The sequence below is a fragment of the Melanaphis sacchari genome, unplaced genomic scaffold (assembly GCF_002803265.2).
Source record: "Melanaphis sacchari strain LSU unplaced genomic scaffold, SCAv2.0 Contig112_pilon_pilon, whole genome shotgun sequence".
Taxonomy (NCBI): domain Eukaryota; kingdom Metazoa; phylum Arthropoda; class Insecta; order Hemiptera; family Aphididae; genus Melanaphis; species Melanaphis sacchari.
The window spans coordinates 867404-886743 of record NW_020270434.1 but is presented as its reverse complement, the minus strand read 5'-3'; the positions used below and the strand labels follow the sequence as shown (position 1 = coordinate 886743).

At 30.5% G+C, this 19340-nt stretch overlaps 2 protein-coding genes across 2 annotated transcripts in view; both read right to left on the bottom strand.

Moving 5' to 3' along the window:
• Positions 1-18413, bottom strand: part of LOC112603881 (glutaredoxin domain-containing cysteine-rich protein CG12206-like) — a 30866-nt gene extending 12453 nt beyond the window's left edge. The window contains exons 1-2 of the mRNA XM_025352680.1: positions 18154-18413; positions 9277-10286 (exon numbers count right to left, since the gene is read on the bottom strand). Of these exons, the coding sequence (XP_025208465.1) occupies positions 9277-10272 (996 nt within the window). The 5' untranslated portion in view covers positions 10273-10286; positions 18154-18413. The remainder of the gene's footprint in view (positions 1-9276; positions 10287-18153) is intronic.
• Positions 18414-18856: 443 nt separating this feature from the next.
• Positions 18857-19340, bottom strand: part of LOC112603879 (guanylate cyclase soluble subunit beta-1) — a 32219-nt gene continuing 31735 nt past the window's right edge. The window contains exon 14 of the mRNA XM_025352679.1: positions 18857-19185. Coding sequence (XP_025208464.1) covers positions 19023-19185 — 163 coding nt within the window. The 3' untranslated portion in view covers positions 18857-19022. The remainder of the gene's footprint in view (positions 19186-19340) is intronic.

Genomic DNA, 19340 nt, shown 5'->3' with positions numbered 1-19340 from the left:
TTTAAGATTGCTAAGAATAACGTTATTATTGTCACAAATACCTATTTTTATTTATTTATCAAACTGATAATATCATCATAATAATATTTATTAGGTACTTATATTATAGTTGAAGTGGATATCGGTTTCTATATGTGATAAATAGTGCCTCATTTAAATTTAAATAGCAAAACGAGTTATAATACGATGACTTACGAATATAACAATTTTCAGATTAAAACTTTAAAATAAATATTATAAAAGAAAATTATTTTCATTAAATGAAAAATATTGTGTGAAAAATCAAATAAAGGCTAAAATGTCAAGTAAATTAAATAAATAACTCTTGCACAAGTAAAATAAATTCAATAGTTAATAGGTACATTGTGTTATAGCAATTATATGGTCATTTATAACTCATTTATAATTTTTATTGTTATAAAATAAATGTTTAAAGTGGTATACTATTATAAAATAAATTAGATAGGTAGATGCCCTAATAAATGTTATTATTATTAGTCTTACTAAGAAATAACAACAGAAGAAAATTATAGGTAGATTATTATTTTGCACGTTATGTAGGTATACAGAGTTAACGATAAATTAAAATTGCTTCATGTTGACAAAATAATTTAGACAATCTTATTTTTGAAGACTCGTACAAATTCCTGAGTAAATATTTTTATTCGTATTTGGATTTTAGAGATTGTATATTTTTAAATATTTATGACACAACCACTGAGTGCTGAATGAGTTATAGCCTTGTAATAGGTAATCGAATAAAAAGCTATCAATCTTTTTGAATTGATTCGAATATTTTTAATAAAATAACGGAAAACACAATGAACGATTTCGTACACATAAAATACAATTTATATTATAATAATAAAATTATAAAATTATCTTTCTACATTTCGATTTTTCTTCTTCTTCATACACACGCTATACATTTTAACATAACGTTATTGCCGCGAGTAATTTATTCGCGGTTGTATTCCTTTTAACTCCCTCTTCTCATAGTAGTTAGTTCAAATGTTTGTTACGGATACGTTTATGAATAACGAGTATCTATAATAAGCTCGTTTAACCTTCTGCGCAAGCGTAATAAAATGTTTATCTGGTCAAAATGTTATAAATTCTGAATACAATTATTAGTCCTATCAGGTATCTAATTGGAAAGTTAATAAAAATCGGTCGGTCAGTATAATATCATCAGTTCTATGGCTGCTCGTATCTGTTCAATGGCGACCAGTCGGTATTATACGACGTGCGACGTAAACGTATTATAAGTTGGACGTTATGCGTACATATTTTACGATGTTCAACTAATTCGTATGTTAATTTTCCAACTCTACTGTATAATATGCTTCTTATTAAATGTGTATGTCGCGTTTTCAGATATAATAATAATATAGTCTATAGGTACCTATCTATAGTATAACACTAGTATAAGTCGGTTAATGTCAACACAAAACGCGTGTAGACGACAACCATTTCAAGCCCATCGTCGGAAGTAAAAGAAAACGACGACAAAATGTAGTTTAAGAATTTTTGAATTATGTATCGTTATTACTTTGTTGGTAAGTGTGACGTGATCAAAGCTGTTGAATTAAACGATATGGTAAATTGTACGTTTTTCATAGACATTTTTAATGAAAATTTACGTCTGTCATTACGCACACGTAATATATTATAATCAATAATTCATCATGCAACAATGAATAGACATATTTTTCGCAAAAATATTGAAGTCACGCCTACAGTAAAATTACGTAAGCTAATGTTTATTTATTTTTTTGACACGGGAGATGAAAAAAAATAAATTATAATAATTTATAAATATACCTACATAATTTATATTAGTAATGTCGTTGAGGACAAACATTCTTTTGAAACAAAATAACAAGTTGCGTACGTTCAATGTTCATAATAATACATACCTATGTTCCATTAAATCGGTACACGCACTTATGCCCGTATTTATATTACAGCGAGTGAGATGCGTTGTTTTCAAACGATCAATTATTATTATTATTATTATTATTATTATAAAATAATAATTAGCGTATTGAATTAACGTTTGGATACGAATAAATTTACGTCCAATTGGACATTTCGATAGTTTGGCTATATATTGGGTCGACGGGTCATCGGCCCGCGAGTGAAAGCTTACCCATAGAGTTTTGATAGGCTCATATAGACCACACACTTAAACACACACACACACACACACACACACACACACACACACACACATGCATACATACTTATAATTTACCTATAAATACACGGGTATTACACACTCACAAACATGTACGTACATAAATATGATAATATATATAAACAAACGCGGCTACGAACATTACCGACAATATTTATATTAATCTCTCACGTTCCGAATCGACGATGAGATGTAATATATATGTATATCGTAAACGTGTATTGAAAAAATATAATCGTCGAGGCTTCGACATGTGTGTACGTATAGGTATAAGGTACAAGTATTGTGCAGTCGATATAAGGCGGCTTGTTTGCCACGAGAACGGGAGATGAGAAGTGCGCTCGGCACTTGACGAGTGTATGATTATGGATTTTCGTAAGGAGTCGTAAGGTATTCGCACGCTGTGTTCTGTAATCGTTATTGCCATAGGTATTCGGGTTATACTTTAACGCGATATATCATTTTGGGAACAAAATGATAATTTTTTATATTTTTTATCGTTTTATCTGCTACGCAATCTATTTTATTCATATGACATTGTCAAAATAATATAACAATAAACATATAATACTATGCTGTGTACACCAAAGGTATTGTTATACAGATTATACACAAAATATATTGAAATATATAGGTACATATATTGTATGCGAAATCACTTATGGATTTATCGTAGTCTCGATAAAATGATTTATTGTATTTATATCTATTATCATGTATAGCAGTATAGTACCTATAGTCCTATAAACTATGTACAGGATTGTTAACTTGGAAATAATTCGATCTGTGATCTATGTAGGGATGGTTAGCGAAAAGTGACTTAGGCATCAACTGCAGTAATGAGATTTTAATGGTGATTTATACCAAAATTAGACTTTTCTTTTTACTTAATTATTTCTTGTTGTAATTCAAATTGGACTAATAATATATTACTTTATAATTCATTGATATTATAGTTTAACTGAATCGTGTTTTCAAAACGCTTTGATTTTTGCACAGGTGTGATGTAGTTATTTAGTCATAAAAAAATCTTATACTGATATACGCTCATATTCGTAGTCCATTTATGTATACGCATCATGTATATTAAAATATGATAATATAGTTATTAGGTAAATATAGTAAATGTAGTTGCTCAATTATTAAAATACTGGTTTGTTTGCAGAATATTTAACATACAGATTGGAAACGTCAAGGTAAGAAATAATATAATGATGTTTATATGATATTGAAATGATAACTTGGAATCTAAAATGTGTCTTGGACACATTTGGAATTAAAAGAGATTTTTTTATTTTTACACTGAACGACACAAAATGTTCATACGTCGTTTAAAAACGCGGTGCTCTAGATCCATATTATTTTTGCGTGTCTTGGTTAATTATTATTGTCATTAGAGCATATCAGAGTTGGGTAAAATTTTATCTAGATAATTATTCGAATAAATATGTATTCGAATAAAAAATTATTCGAATGGTGTTTTTACAATTATTCGAATAATTTTCAACTATGGTTTTTCGAATGATTTCAAAACACAATACTACCTAATACAAAATATGTACCTATATTAAAATTATTATCATTCTTCTATTATACTGATAAGTTTAATGTTATTTTTTAATATTCGAATTATATTTAAAATTAATTACATTACTAATATTTGGCTATTTAGATATATATTTATTAAAATTTAAAATTTGTTATAACTATTTATTTTCATTTTTGCAGTTGTTATTATTTAATAGTTTAATATTATTTATTATTGTTGTAGTTATTACGAAAATGATTATTATTATTAAAATATGATTAACAAAAAAAAAACATATTTAATCCTTTTCTTTATTCTATTGATATATATTTGTTTTATCTATAATATTTATTTTAGGATTTATTCCGAATAAAATACGATTTACAATCGTGTAACTTAAAATACAATGCTAGTTATACTGTTTTTAATATGTATTTTTTTTTAGATTATCAACCATGTTTATTTAAATAAAATAACCGAAAATTATTCAAATAATTTTATTAGCTTATTAACGCCCTACTCTGGAGCATATATTATGTTATATACACTGAAAAGCGACAAAAAAATTTAGTCGTCTGTGTTAGTATTCTCTTTAGACGCGGTACCTATGTGCTTACGATTTACGATTTAAATAATTATATGATTCGTACACTCTCCTAAAAATAATCGTTTGTTATCGTTTATCGATTATATGTTTATTTCACACACATAACGTATCGATTTCGAAAAATTATTATCATTATCGATTGTCCACCATTTTACACACACACACACAACACATAACGGTTATTTTACTTTTCGCTATGGAAATTAATGATTTCCGTTTTTCCAACCATCACCGGCGGGCGGTTTCCACACCGTCAAAATGAATATAAAATATTAAATAAAAATAGCGCGAACAGTTGCGAAACTTTCGGACATATTGCTCCGTGTCCCATTGTTACAATTTTTTAGCTAACACCGCCCAAAGGTATATATATATATATATATATATATACCGATAGCGTGTATATTTATTATTATGCAACCCCTCGAGTGCGTGAATTATCACGGTCGGAGATATTGTTACGTTATGTTTTCGATTGATCGACGTGCAGCGTACCGTTCGGCGCGCCAAATAGATTACAAGTCTACACTATAGAACGCACGCGCGTACAACATGTATAGAGACAACAGGGCAATATCGTATTATTATAAACGCGTATGAAAATAATAATAACTCATAAATGTATGATACGTCGCGTATATAACACACATATAATGTGTACATGTGCACACACACGAATTATATGCTATATTATGCGGCAGACACTATATAATATAATGTGTGTGTGTGTGTGTGTATAGACGCGTATTGTACTCGGGTGCGGGCATGTGCGTGTTCACGTCGTTCATGAAATAAAAATCAAAGATCAAAACAAAACAAAAAAAAAAAATAAAAAATAGTAATAATAATAATAATAATAATAATCACGATAAATAATCGACGGGGACGACAGGGTTTTCACGAATTTTCATTATATCGTATTGTGACTGGTGAATGCAGAAAACGGTGACGTTGTGCAGTAGTCGTTATTAATAATAATTATTATTATTATATTATTTTTGTGTTTCGTGCTGTTCGGAGGCGCGACAGACGCATCGCGCGCAGTAGTGGGACACGCGCAGTCCTCCTCCTGCAGGCGGAACAAAAACGGAGCACACTGCACGGCAAAACCGTGTCACATACCTACCTACTGATCCAATGACTAAAATATAAAAATACGAACACTCGCACTGACGGCATACGTTTTCTGGAACCGTGACACCGTTGGAATCGGACCGTCTGTATTTTCATGATCTATGATAAGTAGGTGCACTTTTCCGAGACGTATGGAGTTATATTTTTTACTCCTTTCTCACTATTTGCAGCACGCCATAGGTACGTATATTCGGTAGCATTTTTATTTTCCAATCACATAAAGCACTGTAACGTAATAGCGTGATATCGATTCGTGTCCAAAATCGAACAATATCAATTTCGTACCTCTCACTAGGATAGGTTTCCTGATGATTTTTGGGTGCGTTACCACATACCTTCCGTGACGTGGACGTCACAAAAATAAGTGGTAAAGTGTGAAAGGCCTGGATTTTTCAAAGAAAACTTGTTCTATACAATATACCATGTGGGTCAAATCGGGATGAGATTTTTTTCTAATAAATCTGGACCGAGTTTTTATTTTTTAAACAAACAACTATCATTTGTCAAAAAACGTATTATTATAACCAAGGCACGGTAAAACAATTTTCAGATTTAATAAATAGCACGTGTAAAAGTTTACACTTTAAGTACGAGTATTTTGCTATTTATATTTTGTTTTGTTTTAAAAAGTATTTGCTATAATTAATTTATAGAAAAAATGGGTTACAAAGAATGTATGATTTGTGCTACAAATGAAGTAATCTATTGGTCACACCTTCTTGGGCATTATTTTTTTTAATAATATTTATTATTATTTATAAGTTTTTGCTGAAAATATTATTAATTAGTTGGAAGACTAATATACGTCACATAATATTATACGTCGACATTTTTTTATATATTAATATTTAGACAAAATTGTATGTTCTAAAATTGAGAAAGTGAAATTTATATTTATGACCATAAAACGATATGGCTTTTAAATTACTACACCTGGTGTTCATAATATAAAATATTTTAGGGAAATAGAGGATTATTTAGTCCATCCATCACCTGTACTGAATTATTGTTAAAAAAAAGTACAATCGCCCAACAGGAATATATAAGTCTATGTTGTTAATCGACAAATTGACCTATACTCTCACAATTATTAAGTCATAAACGTGTATTTATTTTTTATTACCTTATCGTTTACTTTAAGCGATATAATAAGGACATTTTTGTAATAACAAATTATATTTGCTAATGATTATGAAAAAATGTGGTAAATATACCTACCAAAAAACATAACCTATATAATTAGTAATTATATTTAACAATACAAGGTGATTGTTTTAAAGACTAACAATCACTTTTTTTTAAAGTATTAACGTTTTAGAAACATATTTTTAAATAATATAAAATAACAAAGTTACTAGGTATAAAACAACGTTTTTAAAAATAAATTGATTAAGGATAGGTATTTTAATTGTTCATGAGCGGAGTAGAATGGTATAACTCCACAATATATTTGTCCATTACTTCATATTTTATTAAATCTACAATTACTTATGACCCGTTAATTACTCATTTGAAATTCCATTTTTAAAGGTTTATCGGAATAGGTACTAAAAAGAAAAGAAAAGAAACGGATTTAAAATATTAAATAGAAAATGTAAGTTGATATCCAATAAAGATTAAAAGAAAAAAACTTAAAAATTATTATGATAAAAAAGATATTTTGTTTCATAAATTTGATTCAGTAAAAACTTTGATTACGTAAAAGAAAATACAAAACATTAATATTTTCATGAAAACGAGTGCTTACTTTAAAAATAATCATCTTGTATAATAAATTATAAAATAACATAAATAATATAATTCATAGTATTTGATTATAACTCCTCTCAATAGTTAATACACATGTGCATAGATATATTATACATATATTAAATATTATGAATCTAATGGATTTGAAAAACTTATGCAATGAATTGAAAAAAATATTTCGTGTAAGATACCACAAGTTATGCTCAATGATTTTTTAATTAAACGATCAATAATGAAAAAAAAAATCATTAAAACAGCGATTATTGTTTTAAAATAAGTTTTTTTTATTTTTCCGATCAACTGATATATTCCCCATACAAAAGGTATTATTGAAAATTTATCGAATTTAATCGATTTGCTCAACGAGTCATAATATTTTGTTATATAAATTCGGCTAGTTATTTTTTTTATTTGTCTAGTATTGAACTGTTATTGTTGTTTTTCATCAAAATAATTGATATTTTATTTATATAATTGAGCGTTTCACAGGCACGTGAATATAATTATTATGTATTACAATATAATATACAATACCTATTACATATACTTACATTAAATATGCATAATATAATACTTATTATTATATTCTAAAAACTGTAATTAATAATTATATAATAACATTTCGAAAAAAAGTCGATTGGTATAGATAAGATTTTATATGTCTACATTATTGCTCATTAATCATATTATTATGTTATCTACCATTGCAGATGATACGTTTGAGTACTACGTATAATATACCTAAATAATATTCATGCCAACGGTGTGAAATTTAACATATTTTTATCCATTTCTTAATAATTTTATTGGTATAAACTTGATTAAATAAAAACCTATAATGGGATGGGTTTTTTTTTCTCTGGCAATATAGCTGTCATTATTCTCGTATAAACGAACGAACGCCGGGTTCGACATGCATATATTATTATTAGTGTCGTAAAACTACTTATCTTCTCGTATTTGTTATGCAACAGAACTAAAATGTTCCAAAACTATTCCACGAGGATTTTGTAATGCCACCGGACGGCTACAGATGCAACGAAATCCTGATGGCGCGTGTCACATTCTCACAGAAGTAGTTAATTATATTATTTATTGATTTCTATCGAATGAGAACAGACCAAGCGGTTATGTCACGTATACAGATAAAATATAAATAATGATGTGTTCATATGAAAAGGCACATTTTTCGAGTGTCTTGTAGATATCTAATAGTCACTATCTAAGTTATTGTTTTGGGTGGACAAATTGATCAGGTTAGTATTTGTAACGAAATCGTCAGCTGTATCATTCTAATGAAATTCATTTTTGGTTTCAATCATTTTTGTCGATTTCATCTGAAGTTGGTTGTCATTTCGCTACAACGCAAAAAACAGTTCTATTTATTGAGAGAAATTCACGATGTGAGAGTTTAACGACTGTTTAAAAAAATATTTAACTAATTTAATAATTGTTTTGCCTACAAGTATAAAACATAAATTGCTATTAAATGTACATTCACGACGGAGTGTAATTACGTGATATGGAAAATTCTCTCTCACGTTTGAGCCTCATGCATTTATTCACCTCCGATATTTAAAAAAAATTGATTTTGTTCTGTATTTTTTTTTTTTTTTTTAATACAATTTAATATGAGATACACGTCGGATCGGAAGTATTCGTACCACGCCTAAATTATTGATGATCGAGCAGACCGGAAACGAAGCGGATACATTTCTGGTAACCCGACTAAAAACACACTACTCGCCACCTGCAATGCTGTGCAGTTAACCGTCGTCGGTGCCCGGGAGTCCGGGGCAATCAAATTATTTAGGTACCGCTTCTGTTTATCACGTCGCGAAGGAATTCGATAAGATTTCTACTGGAAAATCAAGATTTTACGCGTTATTATATCATGTTTGAACCGCTACGAGAATACGTTATGATAATACGTATTATATTATCAAACAATCAATGACGATAATATCACATTAAATAGATTTTTATTTAAATTCGATTTTTTAAACCGACGTTATCGCACCGTCGGTGAAAAAAATTATTCGTGTCGGCTGTACTCACCTTGTTGGTCTTGGGCTGCAAGAACGTCGCTATTCCGGCCCTGACGCGGTTCTTGACGCCCCTGATGGTGCCTTTGGCGCTGCGTATCGTGTCCGAGGCGACGACTGCGGTCTTGCATCCCGCGAACGTGTCGTCCGACGGCGTGGCGACGGTGGCCACAGCGGTCGCGTCCACTTCGTCGAACACGTTCTCGTTCATGTGAAAGCTGTAGTACTGGTCCGTGTTGTCCATGTCGATGATGCGGTCGGCCGCGGCGGCCACCGCATACGCGTCGTTGTAACACTGCTGTTGGACGTGCACGACCGGCGGCGGCGGAGGCGTCGAACGTTTCGGCAGCTCTTCGACGACCGTCGCGACGGCGGCGGTGGCCACGACTCCGGCCGTCGTACATGTCTGCGTTGCCGGCAATTCGTTGGCTGTGACCCGCATGATTGCACCACCACCGCTGCCGCCGCCAACGGCCACGATCTGCCGTCCCGGCGGCGCCGGATCGACCGTCATCACGGCCGTCTCGGGATCTGCCGTGCTGCTGGTCAGCGAATCGCAACTGCACGTCCCGTCGTCGCTCTCGTCCCGCCGGCTGCCCGTGTCCAGGTCGCTGCCCGTGCCGCTGTCCAGCGGCGATCGGTGTCCCGACGACGAGCGCCTGTCGTCGTCCTCGTCGTCCTCGTCGTCGTCCACCACGTCGGCGTAGTGCCGGCGGAACACGAACGGGTCCACGCAAGTGATGTTTATCTTGACCGTGCTGGATCGGCGGCCCGCCGCGTGCTCCCTGCGCGGCCCGTCGTCCCGTTCGACGCGGTCACTGCAACCGCCGCCGCTGCCGACCCCGTCGACCATCATCGGGTCTATTCGGATTTTCACGACGTGGCCGTTGGACTGCAAGATGGTCGCACCGCCGCCACAGCCGCTGTCGACGCCCGTTTTCAGACAGCCGCGTCGGGTCTTGGGCGGCAGCGGCGGCGGAATTTTCTTCTCTGCTACGGTTTCCAACATGGTTCCCGCGAAACCTGAAACACGCAAAATTCCTCCTTTGGTGAGTACAATATAATGCGCACATAGCGCCTACGCGGTGTATTAGCACAACTATTACGACGAGCCCGATCGTATCCCTCTTAAAATTTCATATGAAATATATATTTTCGTGTATCATCGGGACTAAATAATGTTAAAAAAAAAATCGCCGCGGCTTTTGATTTTTGTGGTCTACATAGGTACGAGATTTTTTTCTCTGACATCATCAATGGACGTGTTCAGAGGTAACAATAATACTTTAATGCACGCACGCGTAACAGTAATGACGAGTAAATTATTACGAGATCACGAAGAATGATGTTCAACTCGTCGATTTTCATAAAGGATAATGTATCGTTGAGACGCAGCGGCGCGTCTTTTAACGCCATCCAGCGTACTCGTGTACTGTATGGCTGCAAAAGTACCTACCTATTCATATAATGATATGTCATGTCCGTGCGCCATCATTACATTTAACGATATTTTTCACACTTGAACTACGACAGGACTATGGTTTTATTTGAAATTTTTATTTTTCTTGTTTTGTTTTTCTACCTAGATTAACCTATGAGTTGCGCACGCTTTATCTGTTGGGGAAAGTCACATAATATAGATTTATACAAAAATGATGTTGAATGACGTATTATTATAATTTGTGGTGAACAACGTAAAAGAAACGCATTAGAAACGACTTTAACCAAAATTGTTGGAGAAAAACATTTATTTAATATACGATACGTTTAAAACGATAAAAATTACGATGTGCACGGAAAACTGAAACATCTATAGTGTTTGAACACGATGCATTTTAATAAGGTGAAAAAGTATAGGTACAAAATAATATGTATATCATATTATATGTTGCACTGAGATTAATAGATAAAACGATTTATTGATTACAATAGAATTACAATTTTATCATATTAAATTAAGATCCAAGATTAGTAATTATTCATTAAAAATTAAAAAAAAGCGGTGTAGAATAGATTAAAAAAAAATATCGGTTGAAAATGATTTAAAATAATTATAGCTTACTGTAATAATATAATGGTATAATATTATTCAATATAATAACGTAGGGACCTATTAAACCATTTAATTATTTACGTATCCTAATATTGTTTTTACTTCCGAGTATCAAGGATAAAAATTAAGTCAGCTCTTTTTGTCATGTTTTAATACATTATTATAAACTACCAATGAACAATTTTCTTAAGCTATATACCTAAGTAAGTACACTTCATTAATTTAAAATACTATTTTTTTTTTTTTGTAATCAAGCCATAGAGTTGTATCAAGCAATTAAAATTTAAAAACCAAAATCATTTTTCATTTCTAAGTAAATTTATCTTTTTTTAAAATTAAAACAGTAATCGTATTCTAAAAATGAAAAAAAAAATGTATTTTAAACGGTCAAAATTGAATTAAACTAATATAAACAGTATTAAAATAAAAATTATTTATCAATTATTTCCATCATATTTTCACTAAATTTGATTAAACGTAAAAATAACTAAAACAATAGTATAAATAAGGTCATATATTATTTTTACTGTTAGAGTATGTTCTTAAATATATATAACATTAATTCATTGTATTGTGTAAATAGAATTTTTAAAATTTTAAATACCACAAGTTTAAATGTGTTTAAAGTAAAGCAGTAAAGGTAAACGTTTGTCTTTTAAAGTACAACTACTATGTAATATGTATATAATAGTTTAGTATGTACATACTACGTAGCCCTTATTTATTTTTAATACGAGACACACATTAATGATACAATCTATACAATATATATAAAAACATGTAATAATCTTATTAATTAAATTTTTATAATTATTACAGAAATTAAAATTTCTTTCATCATGTTTCATGTTTAAATTTACTCTTATTTATATAATCACAATGTAATCAAGAATTATAAAAATATGTTAACATACCTATTATTTTTAATACTTGTTGGTCGTAATCCATAATAAGTATCAATGAAAAAATAAAGCTATTAACAAACAAAATTTTATTGAAAAAAATAATAAAATTTGTTCAAAAATAAAATATTTCTTATAGATTAAAATAATATACATCTCCAAACTATATTATTAACTACTACATTTAAGTCGACTGAATGATAACCAACTATATTATGAATATATGATTTAAGATATCATAGTAATATGATAAAGAAATACACACAAGTCATTTTGAGCTCATATGTTGATGATTTCAATATGTTATGTTTACATACTATTTTATTATATGTAATTAAAAAAATTATAATGATTATTATGCAAACTGATGCAGACTATATGGTTTATTAATTTTTAGTCGTTATAGAATTTAATTAATGTATTTTATGTATTTTGATTTATAATATAGGTCGCATTACATAAAAATACTGAGCTGTCATCTTTGTTTTATTTATATATTCATGGAATTTTGTGTCAGTCAAAATTTATATTGGAATTTTTTTTCTTTTTTAAGCAAGTGATTTCAAGACGAGATTTATTAATATAATTTAGTTAAGGATATTGATTTTTTTTTTTTTTTAATTTGGTTAAATTATTGCTAATTAATAAACATGTTGTAATAATAAAATTGGTCATTAGTTAAGTGGAAATGTAGCTTCAAACTAAAAATGACGTATGTATTAACATTATTTTATTATTCTCTAGGTTATAAAATGTATTAGAAATTAAATGTATCTATATAATAGTATTAATATATTTCGCACACACAACAAAACTGTTCATACTGCGATTGATTTATTAAAATACAATATTGTTTGTTTACTTTATATTTAGTTTTTGTTACTTGAAAGTTATAAGACTACAAAATATGTTACTATGTAATAAATTAGTTTTTACTACAAAATATTTAACTACTTTTAAAATTTAAATAGCTTTAAAAGTGATATAATTTTATGTTTTTTTTGCATTGATTGGCAATAATACAAGAAATATATTTTTTAAATGATTTACCAACGTAATCACATGGTTATATTATAGTAAATTATAAATTAACAATAATTAATAGTTATGTCATAAACTCATAATTTATGGGTACGAAATGACGTTTATGTAGAAGAAACTCCTCTTTTATAAATAAAATAATTTATGCTAATTGCTAACCACTTCATTACGCTGGTCAGTTTTACATGTATTAATGAATACTATATTTATAGATAATTTATTGCTGAAACAAAACATATTCTTAGATTTAAGGTACATGGGCATTATTACTTATTATTAATTAACCTATATGGTAAATTATCTAGCATAAAAATTATTAAAATTATGATTTTAACTAAGCGTTAACATTTTAAATTATCTTAGTGAATTTCTTAGTGTCTTATGCTCGTGACTTTTATAACACGATGCTATATTAGCATAACTGTGTGTGACCAATAATATATATCCAGCTAAATGGACGTTGAATATATTTTACAAGTTACAACTTATCTAAATCTTTCGTCATTGATTTAATAATATCATTAAAAAAATATATATACATTCCTGGAAATATGCAATTACTACAACAGTAATGGAATGAAACCGGTTAAATATTTCATTGATCAGTTACAGTAGTTGAAGGAATATGTTATATGCGATCAAGATAGGATCTAGGTTATCATTCAGTATTTCTGTCTTATATAACAGTACCTCTTGCATAAAATATTTTTATCTGCCGATAAATTGTTTATAAATCATAATAGACATACGTATACGAACGTAAATTTTTAAAAGATTTTTAAGGATTTGTGTAATGTTTAAACGTTGAACACAAGTACGAGTTGACATAATTTTAGACGTATTATAAAGATAAATGTTGGTGAAATTGTGAATATGAATTAATATGTCAACACGTCATATACTTGATATTGAATTATTAAAATCAATGGGAAAAAAGTTTTATTTATTTTTTTTTTTACGTACATCTCACAACTATTATATCACTATTGTTTATAAATTAATTTTAAATTATCAGATCGAAAGTTTTTATAAAAATAATGTCATTACGTTAATAATATTTGGTAATTATATTTTACCGTTGTAAATAATTTAAAAAATTAAATTTGCACAAACTTCCGATCCTCGAATTCATTTTAAAACTATTTTTATCATTTCGTTGTCATTCGTTAGAATAAATTGATCGTGTATAATCACGTAAGCATAAAATATTTAAAAAAACAATCGGTTCAGTACCCGACGCCCGTTGAAACGTACGACCAATGATGAAAGATAGGGTTCCGGAGAGTAAAAATATTACTTAATCGAGTAAATTTATTTTTCAAACTAAAAAAATATGAAAAAAAATAAAAATAATATCTATGCGATCCGTGACTTGCGCGAAGAGCCGTAGAACAATGGATTTTTTTTACTGTTCGGCGGACCATGCGTGTGTCTAGTGTGTGGAAAAGAATAGATCGTCGGAGAGACGGTGCGGTGGAGCGTCGGTAATCGGTTCGAAAAACAAAACACGGCGAATTCTAATCGGATGTCTTGTATATTAAGTATGATATTATTATGATTTCGGTTGCTTGTCCATGCATCGGTGACCAGAGGAGCAGAATTCAATAAATTATCAACGGGAAAAATATCAATACGCGCGAAAGGCTGTCTAATAATACATGTAAAAATGGCATTGTTTCTAGAAAGCGTGTCTTCGCTATGGGACACGACGATTTGGTCTGGCGATCTCTGACTTTATATTATAAGATATGCCTTTTTTTTTTGATATCTATCCATCCCGAGAAAGACGTGAAGCGACGTCCAACCTCCGCAGTATGATGTGATGATTGATGTTCATTTGATACGACAAATGACCAGGCAGATCTTGACAAGATTAAACAACAATAACAATACATAAACGTTTGTTATTTTCGTATGGCACATAAACGTGTAACGACCGTTTAAATCATGTGTAATATTAAGGCGAGTTCAAAAACTAATCGAAAATTTGTTTTTTTTTTTTTTTTGTTATGTCGTTTTGTACAATATAATACATTAATTCATCAGAATACATTGCACAATTTTGGTTGAGGCATGTAATATAACATATAATTTATTTTTACGGGCTTAAATACTTTATAATAATTAAATTGAATATGTTATTATATATCAACATGAATATGTATATATATAAAATATTTTATGACTAGGAAAATTAAAAATATAGAAAGAAGAATACTATAAAGTGGGCATTTATAACTATTATTCGTATGATTACTAACTATGATTAATCATGGAAAAGTAAAATATAAATTATTAGCCTGATACCAATACGATTCTAATAAAATTTAAAAATTAAAATATCATATCCTTCAACACGTTTGATATTGAATACATAAATTTCGTACTTTAAAATCATATTATTTTACTTATTATTTTTTTTAATATTTAGCTGTAGGCACACGCTGATGGATTTGCATACTAAACATGTTTTTTTTTTTGGATGAAAATATCATTCATTTATTTTTTATCGTTTTTTAAAATAAATAAATATTTAAATTTTAAACTGATCCAGTATACGGATTTCGTTTCATATTATACGTATTTTATTCGATCATTTATGAGATTAAAAATTGTAAACTTGGAATACTACTCTAAAAGGAAATTGAAAAATTATCGTAAAAGTTATAAACAATGACCGTTATATTATTTAAAGATTTGATTTATTTACACCAAAATCAATTAATCACAATAAGGAAAATAAATATAGACATATGCATAATATGGAAGCAAATTAAACTTTTACACTGTATAGAAAATAGTACCCAAAGTAACATATTATAGCGTGTGGTGTCATAATTAGTAAGTCGTATAATAAGCTGCACACAAGAAATAGTCGAAAAGAAAAAGTAGTAATTTCGCAGACGTAATAAGAATTTGAATTATTTAAAATTGCTCGATCGACAGCGATATCGTGTCTATAGCTAGGAAATAATTTAAACGAGTCATTTTGGAAAGGATTTTGTACGTTTTACGGGTCTTATGCGTGTTTAATATACGTATTATGTGTGATGAGCATAGACCGCAATGTGCTATTCGACGACGGATAATTTTATGACTGTACATAATACATGGCGTGTGAATGTTAGGTCTGATATAGGTAAAAGTCGTTATTTCGTATATTGTACACTTTGATTCGGAAAATATAATATTATAATTTCTGTATAGGTACACGATAAACGTGGACAAATTATTGGAGCGTGTAAAGACTGGTAACCAAAGTACATGATACCGCGGTATACCTGTAGGTAAAAAAGTGTTCATTAGAAAAAAAATTGAATTTGCACAGCAATACTATTACTATTATTACTATTATTATTATTATTATTAGCATTACTAGCTGTTATTATTATTATTATTATTATTATTATTCATGAATCATGGATCCGCATTATACACATTGGTATCGTCAGTAACAGGCGATTACTTCGAAATGGTCTGATAGCTTGTGACATCGAGCTGTGTGCGTTCTAAAAACGTATTTGTGACAATTATCAATGAAAATATAAATTTGATGACAAAAATAATGACAATAACGAGAAAAATTTAAGTAGATTTACGTGGTGAACAGCACGACCGACTGCAGTTATTATACCTCTTAAGTACGTTTGCTTAATGCTTATACGACTTTAATGGTAGCTGTAAATATTGTTGTAAATGTACGAGAGCGCGTCCGTTTCGATATTTTTACCAGGTAATTTATAATACCTACCGGCTACCGCAGTCCAAGCAAAATCATATTATTATTACGGCACTCGTGAGAACGAAAATGCCATTGTTACCGTGTTATAATATTATTATTAAATTTTTCTATGTCACAATACGAATCTCTCGAAATATATATCAAACATATAATATGAAGCCGATCCGAAAACGAATTCGATTTCTTTCGTAAGTCGTATCGTATTCTACCGTACCTGTGTATACTCAACCCGCACACATATAAATATATATATATATATAATTGTCGGTGGATATTGTTTCAATGTTCAGTGTCTACACGCGTCTACGAAATCAACCCGAATGTCCCGAGGCGTGTTTTAAAAATTGTTTTTTTCTAGACGATTCCTACCTGTTCACCGTTAGTTCTCATCGCGTGCTAACGCGCCAACAACATATAATCCAATTCAAACTATAATTATTATATTATACTCGAGCTGGTTACACACGTTCTCTTGGATTCGTATCATATGCCTACACCACGGTTTGTATAACTATAAAATATTACGTTAGCGTTACTCAAGACCGCATATTTCAAGAAGCCTGCGTGCGTATACATTTAGTTAAATTAGTGTATATTACAACGATTTAGGAAATCAAAATATTCGTCATTAACGTTTTACTAGGATAATATAATTCAGATCTGAAAACCATAACAATTGTATAAGCCCCTGGGCGCGAGTTTCTTATTAACTACCGATAGTTTATAAATCTGTGTAAATAACAAAAATTTTAAACAGTTTGGTATCCATTTTTTTTCTTCCTAAAAAACAATCTATACAGAAAGGGCAACACAAACATCCATCGCGGTAGACGAGGGTGTTTCACTAAGTTTGTAACGTAGCGGGAATGTTGAATGGCGTATAATTATAAAGAAACATTAATTACAAACTTCAAAAGGGATGAAAGGGGACAAACCTCGCACGCGTTACCGGAGGCTGTGTGTATTGTTGTTTTTGTAAACGTTTTTCTTTTCTTTAAGAATGCCGAAAACCGGCGGACGGAAGAATTTTTAAAGAAAAGAGATCAAGACAAAACTTATCACAGCACACACACACGATTATTTTTTTGTCCTTACACTGACAAATCTTTGTTGCCGTTTTGAAGGGATGATAAATACATAGGTACTGTTTACCTTTTTCGTCGAAGTCTGTGGACGATATCCAATTGACGGGAGTTTAATATAATATAATAACAAGTGAGATTTGCGTATCAAAAAAAAAAAAAAGAACAAACACAAACAAACAAAATGTTTACTCGAGAAGTTAAAATCGAAAAACCGTTTTTCAGTAAACAAAACGCGAAGGAAAATAAAAAATATCGGTGTGTTCGACGACGAGTGTAGACGCGCACGACGCGATATTCCAAGAACGAGACTGTCGGTAGGTAACCAGTCCGATGTGGATGGACGAGATCGCGCAAACCAGTTTGTACACGCCCCACCAGACCGGCGGAAACACGCGGCAGACAAGAATAGTATGAGGTATCTATAAAAAAAAAAAATTAAAAATAGGTAGGCAAGCAGGTATCTTGGGCTACTTTTTTTCCCGCACCGTCGCAACGGTCTTTCAACGAGAATCACTTAAAAAACTTATCATATTATTATATGTTTTGCCCACCCGTTCGGTATTCGTGTTTGATGGCGATCACGATGATGATAATAATCATAATAATTATACTTAATATTGTTAAGGATAAGTCGGCCGGCGGTACCTACAATCTACAATAATAATACGAGATCTGACATTCCGGCGCCAAAATACCGAAACAAAAAGCCTAGAGCAACAACGAAGGTCGAACGATTTTTCCGAACTGAAAAACATAATAATAAACTCCAATTTATGTTATTTTTATATAGTTATTTAATATTCTATTTTAAAATGATGTTTGCTTTCGATGACATACATTTGCAATATTTTCAACTACGACAGACAAACGGTACAGGGAAATTAGAAGAATATCGAACTATAATTAAAATTATATAAATTATTATTATTATTATTATTATTGTTGTTGTTGTTGTTGTAATGCTTCAGTGTTTTCGACGTCTGCACGTTTCCTGGTTAAAATCCAAACTTTCATTGGTTCCGGTTTTCCTTTCATTGGCACCAGACCTCTATATGTGAATTCGAACTGCGGGTCCCAGTTGTTGCTTTGATTCAGCACACTGCAGGAAATAAAAGCACAATAATAATTAAAATTCGAATTAATAATATTTCACGTTAATTGGATTAATTGCGCATTGTCGCATCATATTATCTTTGTTTATTATCTAAGTTTTTAAGAGTTTTTACGTCAAAGAAAATTATGAGTTTTTGGTTT